At 39.8% G+C, this 13,779-nt stretch overlaps 2 protein-coding genes across 5 annotated transcripts; both read right to left on the bottom strand.

Moving 5' to 3' along the window:
* Positions 1-2,087: 2,087 nt before the first annotated feature.
* ASNSD1 (asparagine synthetase domain containing 1) lies at positions 2,088-10,441 on the bottom strand. Of its 2 annotated transcripts, XM_040227787.1 has the most exons (6): positions 10,283-10,441; positions 8,667-8,720; positions 7,577-7,652; positions 5,393-6,954; positions 4,937-5,118; positions 2,088-2,431 (listed from the first exon to the last, which is right to left on the bottom strand). In XM_040227787.1, the coding sequence occupies exons 4-6, from the start codon at positions 6,860-6,862 to the stop codon at positions 2,158-2,160; spliced, it is 1,926 nt and encodes a 641-aa protein (XP_040083721.1). In that variant the 5' UTR covers positions 6,863-6,954; positions 7,577-7,652; positions 8,667-8,720; positions 10,283-10,441; the 3' UTR covers positions 2,088-2,157. The 2 variants fall into 2 exon arrangements, with proteins under 2 accessions (XP_040083721.1, XP_040083723.1); XM_040227789.1 differs by lacking the exon at positions 7,577-7,652 and having other exon boundaries at positions 10,283-10,440.
* Positions 2,090-10,522, bottom strand: ASDURF (ASNSD1 upstream open reading frame). Of its 3 annotated transcripts, XM_040227790.1 has the most exons (6): positions 10,283-10,522; positions 8,667-8,720; positions 7,577-7,652; positions 5,393-6,954; positions 4,937-5,118; positions 2,090-2,431 (listed from the first exon to the last, which is right to left on the bottom strand). In XM_040227790.1, the coding sequence occupies exons 1-4, from the start codon at positions 10,370-10,372 to the stop codon at positions 6,884-6,886; spliced, it is 291 nt and encodes a 96-aa protein (XP_040083724.1). In that variant the 5' UTR covers positions 10,373-10,522; the 3' UTR covers positions 2,090-2,431; positions 4,937-5,118; positions 5,393-6,883. The 3 variants fall into 3 exon arrangements, with proteins under 3 accessions (XP_040083724.1, XP_040083725.1, XP_040083726.1); XM_040227791.1 differs by lacking the exons at positions 2,090-2,431; positions 4,937-5,118 and having other exon boundaries at positions 5,747-5,954; positions 6,842-6,954; positions 10,283-10,435; XM_040227792.1 differs by lacking the exons at positions 2,090-2,431; positions 4,937-5,118 and having other exon boundaries at positions 5,864-5,954; positions 6,861-6,954; positions 10,283-10,434.
* Positions 10,523-13,779: the final 3,257 nt, after the last annotated feature.

The following is a 13,779-nucleotide window of genomic DNA, read 5'->3' as shown; positions in this document are numbered from 1 at the left end:
GCCCTAAGTGTATGATGTAATAACAGCATGTGAAGGAACGCTAACTAAGACCAGGGCTGGGAAAGGCTGCCCTGAGGAAGTGATCTTTTAAGCTGAGCCTGATAAAGATCTATCCACGCAGAGAGCTGGAGAAGTAGCTTTCCGAGGATAGGGAACAACAGGTGATGAGCAACTGAGCTGAGAAAAAAGTTGAATTTTTGAGCAATGGAACAAAACTCTGTATGGAGAACAAGAAAGATGCGGACACAAAAATATGATGGGGAGGTAGGTGAGGGCTAGGCTATACAGGCTGTTTAAAGATTCTGAACTTTATCCCAAGAGTTTGGGCTTGATTTGTGGCAGTAGAGGGTAGGTACAGGCTTGAGTACAGAATTTCTTAGTCCAACCATGTCATTATCTTAGCTGCTGTGGTGGTAGTATTAGTAAATTTGTTATTGCTTTCCCAGGGCAAAGGATGTCAAATCACTGTCTTCTTTAGGAATTACATTTGCACTTATGAAGTATGAGTAATGTAAATTTCTCTACCTAAAAAATTTTGTTCAGGTACCCAGATGGTTTATGTGGGATCTTGGAAAAGACTTTTGCTTTGTTTGAAGGATTAACAATTTCATTCCAGTTTATGGGGTTAAGTATCAAAAAAGTTGTAAAAAATCAGGCCCTCTGGGGACGGAACAAAAACGCAAAACAAACCAAAAAACAAAAAACAAAACATACACACAGAGTATCCTGCCAGAACAAGTGAACTAGAGATTCCCTTTAGATTCAGTTGATTAAATTAATACACGTAAAATTCAGACTAGTGCCTGGCATGTCTTTAGTATTGAACTATATTGTTATAGAAATCATTACATTGAACTCTGGGGTGCAGGGTAGACCTCAAGTTTATCTACTCCCATTAGGAGCATCAATTTAGTGCTCAGGACCATGAAGTCGTCCAGTTGAAAGCTATTCAGGTAATATCTGGTTTGAACACTGCATTTGATGGGAAATAAATTCAGGGTGTGTGATCTTTTGACACGTGCTTGTGCTAAGTTGCTTCAGCTGTGTCCAACTGTGTGCCTCTATGGACTGTAGCCCACCAGGCTCCTCTGTGCACGGGAGTCTCCAGGCAAGAATGCTGTTGAGTGGGTTGCCATGCCCCCCTGCAGGGAATCTTCCTAACAGGGATTGAACTCACGTCTCTTACGTCTCCTGCATTGGCAGGCAGGTTCTTTACCACTAGAGCCAGCTGGAAAGCCCTGACACACGCCTGCTAGTATCCTTTCTTTCCCACTATACTTAGGAGAACCACAGTGTGTCCAGACCTAGAAAGGGTGTCAGCCCTAAGCGGGGATGGATGCCAAATGTGACCTTGGTATCATGGTCACGAATGAATACTGTGGGTGGATGTCTGGTTGGAGTGAACGTCAGTAAATAGGTAAAAAGGTTGAAAGGGTGAAGGTGAACAGGAGGCAAGAGATGGAAGATTTAGGACCAGGGATATGCATTTTAAATTGGTATATACTAGAACATTGTAAATACATTTCTCTTTCTAATGGCAAGAAGGGAGAAAAGGATGGGTGCACACACAGGTAAATTAGGACTTTTGGTGTTGGAAAGCCAAGTAGTCCTTGGCTTGATTTTGATTTCTCTGTGAAACGCCCAGGTCATGAACTGACAATGGGAAAACAGAGGGACGTTAGAGATTTGTGGGACAGGAGAATATTCAAAATAGTCTTCAAAAGTTCTCGGAGCAGGGCAGTGAGCTGTCTAAAGAGATGTACCACACATCAATCAGGAGTGTGAACCTCAAAAACCTTAGTTCTCTCATCTGTTAAATAATAATGATAACAAATTGACTTACTAGTATTTCTGGATGTAGCTACCATGAAGAGAGTCCATAAAAGCTGCCTTTTTTCAGGGATGCTGGTGGGACATAACCATGTAAGAGGTCAAAACAATATTAATATCAAGTTTAAAATATCCAGGTTGTTCTTTCAAGTGTAATCTCTTCCTCTGGAGTATCAATTTGATTAAATTGGTTGCATTACTCTACAAGGTTATATAAAAATTCATGTAATGAACTTTAAAAACACATTATGCAATAATAAAGCAGCAGAGTATTTTATTTTTTAAAAAAAACCACCATTCAGTAAATGTTGTTACACTATGAAACATCTAGTTTTCAACAGAAAGGTTTTCTAAGGAGATGATTTGGAGCCTTCCACATTTATCAGATGCCTTTTCATTATTCTTTTCCATTTTTGCAATTCTGGATCCAAATTGCATGGCCCGCTTTGGCAGAAGAGCAGAGGCTGTTAGACCAAGTTCCACTGCTGCAAGACGCAAAATTAGTTTTTCACCAATTCCACGGGGTAAAGTCAAGTTTGCCTTTTCCCAGACTGGTAGGGAATTTAGAAAGGAGACAACATTTTCATCCAGGAAAGGAAATCTAAAATAAAAAGTATAACCACAATTTTAAAAAGTTATCTCTTATGATTATTTTGTTTGTATTTTATTCAATATGTTAAAATTTAAGGTATAAATTAATTATTGAAGGCACAATTTTTCTAAATTAAAAATATTCTAGTTATTTATATAACTTTACAGCTAAAATTTAATCACATTAAAAACTATTTCACAACATTTGTCTAATTTTAATACACATTCTAAAATGCAAAAAATTTTTCCTTCAATAAACAAATTAAGCCTATGATGTCAATAAATAATTTCAAATTGTTTCATAAGGTATCTTCAGGAATGCCTTGAAAATAAGCATGGTCTTAAGTTGATAAGTCAACCTGTGTCTGCTCTTCACATGTCTAAAGAAACTGAACTTTAGGAATACAACTCTCTGCTCTTTAGGTTCCCCTAATTTCCTAGCAAATTTTGTTGTTTGTTTAAAATACTCGAATCCCTCCCCATCCACAATTACACTAGTGTTTTACATTTTACTTTAGCTTAAGCAGAGAGATTGGAAAGTGTAAAGGCATTCTTTGAACAGAATATTTTATAAAAATGAATTGTGAAAGCAAATTTAAATGAGAAACTAATTAATAGAATATGGGTAATATGTATGCCAAAATCCATAATAAACAGGTTTCGATCCAGCCACTATAGTGGTATTCGTTCAATTACAATTCTGCATTAGCTGTTTTAAACATTCTTCATATCCATTTTTACCCATGAGTATCAGATGGTGGGGTAAGGGTAGGGGGTCCTTTAGAATTAACTGCTTTTACTGAATAAAATAAATTCCCTTTTCTCTAACTTAGCTGAAATGGGCTGAATTATCTCTCATATACAGATACACTTCAAAAGGAAAACATTTTATACACTTTGTATTGTGGTGTTACTTATTTATGATAAAATTTTGAAAATTATGTTAATTTTACATGTCACAACTGGCAACATGGGAATAACAAAGTAGAGACAAGAAACAATGATGTCCCGGAGCTGGTATATTATGATGTTCCAATTCCCACAAAGCTCATCTGGACTCCTTGCATGCTTGTACGCCTGCAATAAAACTACCACTAAATAAATTAACCTACTTGAACAAACTTCTGCTTTTTATAATTAAACCACATATCTTTTTCCTTAACGTATTCAAGCATTTGTTTACTACCATCAGAAATATGTTGTAGGTAAACACAAACCCCTAAGATTAAAAAAGAATATACACGTGTAAGTGCCTTGATCTCTGAAACTATTAAGATAACTTGTAATGTTTATGACTAAACTGTGTTCAAAACACCTATGATCGAGGGGACTCCAGTACTGGAACCACCGTTTAAATCAGTATGGATCTTATTTTATTGTGCTTCATTGAGACTGCTTTTTCTTTTTTTTTTAACAAAACTAAAAGTTTGTGGCAACCCTGTGACGAGCCAAATCTATCAGTGGTGCCATTTTTCCAACAGCATTTGCTCACTTCATGTTTCTGGGTGATGTTTTTGGAAATGCTTCCATATTTCAAATTTTTCTTGTTATATCTGTTGGGCTTCCTTTGTGGCTCAGTGGTATGAAATCTGCCCGCCAGTACAGGAGACCTGGGTTCAATCCCTGGGTCAGGAAGACCCCTGGAGAAGAAATGGTGGCAACCCACTCCATTATTGTTGCCTGAGAAATCCCCTTGACAGAGGAGCCTGGCGAGCGACTATGGGTTGCAAAAAGAGCTGGACATGACTTAAGAGACTAAACAACAACAAAAACAAGAACAATTATATTTGTTATGGTGATATGTGATAACATGAATAATCTTTGATGTTATCACTGAGATTGCTTTTTGTTTTTTTTAATTAAGGTATATATGTAAAAAATTTAGACTAATGTTATGTTTATGTCTAAATACATAAATACATATTTTAAATACTAAATACATAAATACATATTTACGTCTAAATACAGCAAACATACAAGTAAGCTCCTGCATACTCAATAAACTACAGCATAGTATAGCTTTGTATGCACTGGAAAACCAAAAAATTCATTTGACTTGCTTTGTTGCAATGGTCTGGAACTGAGCACGCAGGATTTCCAAGTATGCCTGTACATACAAGAAATGTCTACAAAGTCAGGCTCTGTAACACTGGAGGAGGAAGCTTGGGAAGAAAGCAAACATTTGAAACAAAACAGAGCCCTTGAAATACCTCCCCTCAGTATTTCACTACCTCAAGTTTTACAGTCTTTCACTGTAGCCTTTAATCACGTCATTGTATCACCTTTAAAAATTACTGTAAAGCCATTTCTTGGAGAATGAGTTCTGGAAACACTGTTCCTCTGGCTCCTCTCCATCACTGCTTCAGACTAACTGTAATACAAAGCCAACATACTGCTGCTCCTGTTACTCACTGGGCCAAGTATCCAAAGAAAAAGGGACCTACAAGTCTCCTTTTTAGGTTCAGTCTACCGCTTCACAAAATTATCAAACCACCCTGCCAGAGACAAGAATTACCTTGCTTCTTTTCCATGATCACTGATAACTCTATCATCACGACCAAGATTTCGAGAGGAAATTCGACCCAGTTCCATTTCGATTTCCTTGTTCAGTCCTTCCAGCCCATGTGCCAGGAAGCGGACCCGATGGCGAGAATAACCTGCAAGCTGCTCATCTGCACCGATTCCAGTAAGAACTACCTACAAAGGTTGAGCGAAATCTATGTCACAATATTACCTACCATGCAGTACAGAATGGAAAAGCTGAAACAAGTCATAACCCCAAAGATAACATTTTCAGAAAAAATCCACAAGGCAAAGTCATAAGATAGTAAGATATGCCCAGTTTTTACAAAGTCATATACTTTGTGTTGTAGTTTAAATGCAATTAAAAGACGCTATATTCTTGCAACTTGCGTTAAAAGCTTTAAGGGTCAAAATTAGGTCTCAGAAATTCTGAGCAGCTGTGTCATACCTTTGCACTGCTCTGATACGGCTGTGCTCCATCCTGGGTCACTAACCAGCCAGCTCCTCGGGAAGCAAACCAGACTGCACAGCCAATGCTATCGTCCAGGACTGTATCCAAGGGCTGGATTAAGTGCGATATGCGAGTTGTTCTTAATCTTTGCAGTTCTTCTAGAGAAACATTAATTTCAACAAAATTCCAAATCCGTGAAGGGTTGGCAGCTTGCAGTTCCTTCAGTCCTGCTCTTCCTGTGACTCGATCTGGAACATTGAACCGTTCACGAGGGCTGGCGGCGGCGGCGGCAGCCGCAGCAGCACTTTTGGAGAATTCTTCAGAGGGTATTTCACAATGATTTTTCTGTTTTCTCCCTTTTTTGTTAAAATTAACTGGTACAGTGTTTTCTTTAGTCATGAAAGCCACATTAAGAAGATCAATTGGTTCATCTAAAGGAATATGATGGTCAGCAAGGGCTGCGATGACCATGGAATCAATCCCTCCAGAAAACAGAACTGCGACGTTTGCTTTCCTGTTACTAGTTTTCAAAACTTCGCTTGGTGCCAGGTTTTCATCCCTAGGTAAACACAAGACACGTCTCTTGACTGCGACGCTCAGGACACCAATGAACTGCTGGACTACTTCCCTTGTGTGTCCATCAGTAAGAAAGACCCGAAGGGTCTCTCTTGTCGGGGGACTCCTGGAAATGCTGCTGCAATGGGTCTCAAATGCAGCTTGTGGCAACGCCTTATTTAAAGGGACAACAGGTTCTTTAAGATACAGTTTGGCTTCATTTACTGACACAAAGACAAATGTTGGCAAGGCTGCTGAAATCTCAGTCAGGCTATTAACACATTCTCTGATATCATCCCCCCCAGAATTGTATTTCCAAGGATACAACTTTAAAACGACAGACTGGGAAATGGAAACAGACTTGAGATCAATTCTGAAAATTCCAGATGCTGGAACCTCCTGCCACTGATGGGCCACTCCACATGCTTGGGTGCCAACTGAAGAGAGCCAGAAACTCTTGCCCAAGTCACTAAAATGCCAAAGCAAGCTACGACGACCAAGAAAGTCCCTACCAAACCATAAAGAGTGGCTAGATGCTTGATAATATACAAAAGACCAAGGACCTTGGACTTTTGAGAAGAGTGACAAAATATCAGATTCATTCTTGCAAGAGCAAAGATAATGAAACATGATTTGAGTATCATTCTCTTCAGCTTCAACCTTGATCCCACTGAAGACTTCTCCATTCCACAGGAATACATTGCCTCTTTCATCTTCCACAGGCTGGGCAGTCAACACACCTCTTAAGTGAAGGACGTGGCCAGAGAATAAACACTGGTAGTTAACACTGGATCTTAACAACTGTTTACTACTATTGGGCCCCCGCCGTTTAAGATTACACAGTAAATCCTCTTTCAAATCTCTGCTAAAATGCTCAACAGAAAAGCTTACTGCACAACAAATGCCACACATTGCTATGTAAAATCAAGCTGGCTATTTCTTGATTTTGGTCTTCTCTGAGTTTTCTATTTCTTGATATTCTTTCTTCAGCTCATCCAATATATCTGTGGGAGAGGGGAGAAGACACAGTAAAGAATAAAAATTCTTGAAGCTTTACCTAGTAATTAAAAGGCAAAACAAGCTATTTTTCCAAGATTGAACCACATATGTACTGTGCTAGTTTCAATAATAATTTACAACAGACTTCTGATGAAGAATGTTTATTATTTAGGAATCTAGTTTCTTCTGTTAAATGCTTATTTTGACCCAGGCCTTGGGCTATGCACAGTTTATATACATATCATTTTATTTAAATTCTGTAAGACTTGGCAGGCTCAAAGTAATTCACTCAAAATCAAAAAGGCAGAAATTGGTAGAATAATCTTTCATACCTATATCTGACTAAAATTCCAAAGCTTACATTAATTATTGTGGCTTTCTAACACATCTTATAGTTCTTAAATTTGATTTTATTGTTACTGTTAACTTAGCATTGGAAGGCTAACTTGAAAAAAACCAAACCATTCCACTAATTTTATTAACTGGTATACCACCATCCAATCTTTAGATACATATATTTATACATTCAGCTGTAGACACTATAATTTAGGCACCATCATGAATTTCCACAGAAAGCCCACAAAAGAATTTCTTTTTATTTCTTTATAATGTACCAAAAAAACTTACTTTTGCTTTCAGAAAGCATTTCTGTTCGGTCTGCAAGAAAGAATATGTTGCTGTTCTGTTGCTGCCTATATACTTTCTGCAAAACATAATTTAGGCTAATATCATGATTTGATCTAAAAGGTAGATGTCAAAACTCTGAACCCTATTACTGCTTAGTATTGAACTTTAGTAACATGTTCAGAACAATACCTTGGCAAATAAAGATAAACAAAGAACTCACCCATTATCCAACTATCTAGAAACTGCTACCATTAACACTGAGGTAAAACTTTTTTTCTCTGAATATACTTAATACCATTTTTCTTCAGTAATATTATAGTTTATCTGGTCATTTAGATGTTGCCAACTTTTCACTATTATAAATCAAACTTGTGATGAATGTCTTTGTAACTAAATTTCTGTGTACTCCATGATACTTTCCTAATGTATCAATTCCTATAAACAGAAATCAAACTGGATTTGCTAGATCAAAATATTACATAGCTTTAAGACTGATACATTTTGCCAATTTGCCTTATACAAAGTTTGTTATCAACTGTACCTTAATTGCTATTACTCCACATATGAGAAATGTCTAACCTGTCTGTTATCCAGTAACTTTTAAAAGCTTTAAAGAGCTCAAATCATTTCTTAACTTTAAAACACAATGTTTGGCAGTATAATGACACACTAAGCAGAAGCTTGCTTATCTATTAATACATTAATGAAAACGGAGTTAAATAATCATGTTAAGGATTTGGAAGCTTGGAGTAAAAACCTGAGGAGGTAGGGAGAGGAAGTGGTAGCATTTATCTTTTTAAAAAAATAAACAAACAAAAAATAATTATCCACATTCACTTGTATAGCTTCTTCTCTTCTCAACAGGTTCAAAGTTTATGTCAAAAGAATACACCAAATTCAAGTACAAAATAAATACCATTATTGACTACAGCTCCAGGATAACATAGTACAATTAGTATCATTTGATTCACAGGTAATGTCAATTGCATATGTTGGGGAAAGATTATCAGCAACTATGATTAATACATAGATTTATACAGTTGATATCAAATCCTCCCACATAGTATTCAGAGTAATGCTAGTAACTCACCCTGTTCTTCTTCAGGTTAGAAAGTTCATCCACAACAACTTTTTGTTCTTTAATCTATTGAAATAAAGAAAACTTACTAAATCAGAGATTATCAAAGTATGCTCAATTTAAAGAGATAGGATAAGGGGCTCTAAGTATTGATTGTCCAAATTTGTGTACCCTTCTGCTTTCCAGCTGCCAGTCACTGTAGTGACTGATTACAGAGACTGAGTTGAATTCCAAGACTGAATTTGTAACAACTTCCTTTTAAGGCTGTTTGAATAGCACTTTCCCATTCATTTTAGGAATGGTAGGTATACTTTAGTACTTCCGACAAGGAAACTGTAACAGAGGAATCAGAGATGTGCCCAAGATGTGCCCAAGTGTCAGTTTGGGACAGAACCAAAGTATTATCTCAGACATCTATGACCTGAAAGATTATAGCCATCATCATTTCAAATATTAAAATTTTTTTTCTTTTTTCCATTTATGGCATTACATTGGCTCCCTTTTGTGAGGGGAGAAGCAGAAGAGCAACAATGAAATAACATTTTTAGGACCATGCTGCTGCTGCTGCTGCTAGGTCGCTTCAGTCGTGTCCGACTCTGTGCGACCCCAGAGACCGCAGCCCACTAGGCTCCCCCATCCCTGGGATTCTCCAGGCAAGAACACTGGAGAGGGTTGCCATTTCCTTCTCCAGTGCATGAAAGTGAAAAGTAAAAGTGAAGTTGCTCAGTTGTGTCTGACTCTTAGCTACCCCATGGACTGCAGCCCACCAGGCTCCTCCATCCATGGGATTTTCCAGGCAAGAGTACTGGAGTGGGGGCCACTGCCTTCTCCGCTCCAGCTAAATGAAGGATAGGCGAGAAGAAGGTAACAATGGCTAAGGAGAGACCAGTTAGGAAACTTTTGCAGGATTCCCTATGGCAGATGCAAGGGGCGGGTTTAAGATGGTTAAAAGTGTACACAGTGATAAAGGGACACCTTACCAAGGGGCCTCAAAAGTGAAACTGATAGAACTTTGAGACGGATGCAAAGATGGGCTCCCAGGTTACTGGTATGGACAACTGCATGGATGGCGCTATTTTCTGAGACTGCAGGCAGCAGATCTAGGGTGGGAGGTAATTTCTAAAAGTTTTAACTAAGAGTACATAGAAAAAAATCCAACCGTGAATCTCAAAGACATTAAGCTGGGAGAGGCATAAGCTGTGATTTCACTACATGATGTGCTGGGAAGGATAAAACTGTCCTGATGTAGAGCAGATCAGGGACGGCCAGAGCTTCTGGGCGGGAGAGAGCATGCCTATAAAGGGAGTCTTTCAGGGTCGTGGAACTTGTCTATATTCCAATTGTGGCGGTGGTCACACAAATTTAGACACGTGTTAAATATAGAGAAAACGAAAAAGCCAAATTTTACTGTGTGATACTTTAAAAAATGTTAAAAATTGATTTAAAAAAAAACCCAACTAAACTTCCGCCTTACTACCATCTGGGTCTAATCTCGGGGCAAGTTTCAAGGCGTCCCTTTAACTGTACCTCCCGCAGCAGGGCAAAGTCGAGCCTGGAGCACGGGGCCACCGAGGCTCGTCTCCGGCGGTGAGCAGCCCGAGGGCCATGCTACCTCGTCCCGCACTCACCTTGCTGCTGAGCTCGTCCTTGTGCAGGGTCGAGCTCTCAGCAGGGACGGGCCCAGCGCCGTCCTCGGGTCGCTCACCCCGGCTGGGCATCTCCGCGGAGAAGCAAACACGCAGGGCGCGAAGCCGGGCGGCACTCCAGCTGTTCCGCGTCCGCAGCCCGCACGCGCCTGCGCCGCCCGCGGCCCCAGCCCCTCCCTTGCAATTTCCGGTGAGTCCTATCAATGGCGTCTGCGTGCTCACTGGAAAGCCTGCGCAGGCCGCACCTGGGCTAGGAGTACTCGCGCGCGTGCGCACAAGTTAGGGGCCTGGACGGACCCTAGCGGATGGGATGTTGAAACGCTCTTTACCCTGTGGCATCTAGTAGACTGTAAATTATATGCGCCCCCTAGGGGTGACTATGAAGAATAGAAGCTCAGTAGAAATACCACTTAATATTTATTATCTAGGAAAAAATCAAGCTAATCACGATGGTATGATCACTCATCTAGAGCCAGACATCCTGGAATGTGAAGTCAAGTGGGCCTTAGAAAGCTTCACTACAAACAAAGCTAGTGGAGGTGATGGAATTCCAGTTGAGCTGTTTCAAATCCTGAAAGATGATGCTGTGAAAGTGCTGCACTCAATATGCCAGCAAATGTGGAAAACTCAGCAGTGGCCACAGGACTGGAAAAGGTCAGTTTTCATTCCAATCCCAAAGAAAGGCAATGCCAAAGAATGCTCAAACTACCGCACAATTGCACTCATCTCACACGCTAGTAAAGTAATGCTTAAAATTCTCCAAGCCAGGCTTCAGCAATACGTGAACCATGAACTTCCAGATGTTCAAGCTGGTTTTAGAAAAGGCAGAGGAACAAGAGATCAAATTGCCAACATTCACTGGATCATCAAAAAAGCAAGAGAGTTCCAGAAAAACATCTATTTCTGCTTTATTGACTATGCCAAAGCCTTTGACTGTGTGGATCACAATAAACTGTGGAAAATTCTTCAAGAGATAGGAATACCAGACCGCCTGACCTGCCTCTTGAGAAACCTGTATGCAGGTCAGGAAGCAACAGTTAGAACTGGACATGGAACAACAGACTGTTTCCAAATAGGAAAAGGAGTATGTCAAGGCTGTATATTGTCACCCTGCTTATTTAACTTATATGCAGAGTACATCATGAGAAACGCTGGGCTGGAAGAAGCACAAGCTGGAATAAGATTCCTGGGAGAAATATCAATAACCTCAGATATGTAGATGATACCACCCTTACAGCAGAAAGTGAAGAGGAACTCAAAAGCCTCTTGATGAAAGTGAAAGAAGAGAGTGAAAAAGTTGGCTCAACATTCAGAAAACGAAGATCATGGCATCCAGTCCCATCCCTTCATGGGAAATAGATGGGGAAACAGTGAAAACAGTGTCAGACTTTATTTTGGGGGGCTCCAAAATCACTGCAGATGGTGATTGCAGCCATGAAATTAAAAGATGCTTACTCCTTGGAAGAAAAGTTATGAACTTAGATAGCATATTGAAAAGCAGAGACATTACTTTGCCATCAAAGGTCTGTCTAGTCAAGGTTATGGTTTTTCCAGTGGTCATGTATGGATGTGAGAATTGGACTGTGAAGAAGGCTGAGCACCGAAGAATTGATGCTTTTGAACTGTGGTGTTGGAGAAGACTCTTGAGAGTCCCTTGGACTGCAAGGAGATCCAACCAGTCCATTCTAAAGGGGATCAGCCCTGGGTGTTCTTTGGAAGGAATGATTCTAAAGCTGAAACTCCAGTACTTTGGCCACCTCATGTGAAGAGGTGACTCATTGGAAAAGACTCTGATGCTGGGAGGGATTGGGGGCAGGAGGAAAAGGGGACGACAGAGGATGAGATGGCTGGATGGCATCACGGACTCGATGGACGTGAGTTTGAGTGAATTCAGGGAGTTTGTGATGGACAGGGAGGCCTGGCATGCTGCGATTCATGGGGTCGCAAAGAGTCAGACACGACTGAGCGACTGAACTGAACTGAACTGAGGCAAAAATATCGGAGAAGGCAATGGCACCCCACTCCAGTACTCTTGCTTGGAAAATCCCATGGATGGAGGAGCCTAGTAGGCTGCAATCCATGGGGTTGCTTAGGGTCAGACACAACTGAGCAACTTTACTTTTATGCATTGGAGAAGGAAATGGCAACCCACTCCAGTGTTCTTGCCTGAAGAATCCCAGGGACGGGGAGCCTGGTGGGCTGCTCTTTATGGGGTTGCACAGAGTGGGACAGGACGGAAGTGATTTAGCAGCAGCAGCAGCAGGCAAAAATATGGAAGCCAAACACAGATTTAAGAGATACACTGTTGGTAATAACCCTGTACAGACTTGATAAAGCTAATGTTAGTTTGTTGTTAGGGTTAAAAGATAAATACAGGATTCTCTGTTAAATATGAATTTCAGTTAAATGAATGAAATTTTAGTATATATGTCCCATGCAATGTTTGCAATATCTCACTCCTATGAGAATAATTATCCCAAACCTGGAAATAGGCAAGAGACTATCAAGGTGTTCTTTCGTAGCTTTTCTAGGTATGACTTTTTATTGCCTGGGCTCATTTATATTCTGTTAGGGGTGGAGGGGTGGAACTGGTAGATTTTTGGTAGATATGAAAATAATTTCTACCTATTAGACCAGATAACCCCACAAACTGTGATTTAGTATTCTGCAAGATATTAATCAGTTTTGCCTCTAACTCTGCAATCTTATCCTAATTTTTAAAATTAGTATATGTCTCAGTCAGTTCACTCAATCATGTCCAACTCTTTGCAACCCCATGGACTGCGGCACACCAGGCTTCCCTGTCCATCACCAACTCCCAGAGCTTGTTCAAACTCATGTCCATCGAGTCAGTGATTCCATCCAACCATCTCATCCTCTGTTGTCCCCCTCTCCTCCTGCCTTCAGTCTTTCCCAGAATGAGGGTCTGTTCCAACAAGTCATTTCTTTGCATTAGGTGCCCAAAGTGTTGGAGTTTCAGCCTCAGCATCAGTCCTTCCAATGAATATTCATGACTGATTTCCTTTAGGACTGACTGGTTGGATCTCCTTGCAGTCCAAGGGACTCTCAAGAGTGTTCCCCAACACCACATTTCAAAAGCACCAATATATGTCTGCTTTCTCATAAACTCTTTGAATTGGTTTTAGAATCTTACTTATTCCCTCATTAATTAATGAGTTGAATAAAACTTTGACAAATGTTCATTTTATATTCGTACAGGAAAAATGATTTTCTGTTTTTGAAAAGTATACTTTAACATAGGATATCTTAAGTTTTCATGAAGATACCCAAGTGAACGCGTGTGATGGAGTCACACTTTATGGCTAAGAAAGTGCACCGCATGAGTTGTTTAAACCCAAGAATATCTTTTATTGGCTCTTAGAGTACATCCAAAGTGGTTATAGAATTAAGATTACTGTCTGTTTTGTCTGTTTATTGATTTTTAAAACTTTTGGTTTTGTTTCTAATTTATGCCTAGA

This window comes from Oryx dammah, unplaced genomic scaffold (genome assembly GCF_014754425.2).
Source record: "Oryx dammah isolate SB20612 unplaced genomic scaffold, SCBI_Odam_1.1 HiC_scaffold_27, whole genome shotgun sequence".
Lineage (NCBI taxonomy): Eukaryota > Metazoa > Chordata > Mammalia > Artiodactyla > Bovidae > Oryx > Oryx dammah.
Note: the sequence above shows the minus strand (reverse complement) of the source record. Positions and strands in the feature narration are given on the sequence as shown.

Coding starts and splice junctions, on each gene's coding strand:
- ASNSD1 (XM_040227787.1), bottom strand. CDS start 6,862: ATGTGTGGCATTTGTTGTGCAGTAAGCTTTTCTGTTGAGCATTTTAGC. Junction 5,119..5,392: donor CGTATCAGAGCAGTGCAAAG/GTATGACACAGC, acceptor CAACCTTTGTAG/GTAGTTCTTACTGGAATCGG. Junction 2,432..4,936: donor GATCATGGAAAAGAAGCAAG/GTAATTCTTGTC, acceptor TTTTTATTTTAG/ATTTCCTTTCCTGGATGAAA.
- ASDURF (XM_040227790.1), bottom strand. CDS start 10,372: ATGCCCAGCCGGGGTGAGCGACCCGAGGACGGCGCTGGGCCCGTCCCT. Junction 7,653..8,666: donor CTAACCTGAAGAAGAACAGG/GTGAGTTACTAG, acceptor TATGTTTTGCAG/AAAGTATATAGGCAGCAACA. Junction 6,955..7,576: donor AATGCTTTCTGAAAGCAAAA/GTAAGTTTTTTT, acceptor CCTCTCCCACAG/ATATATTGGATGAGCTGAAG.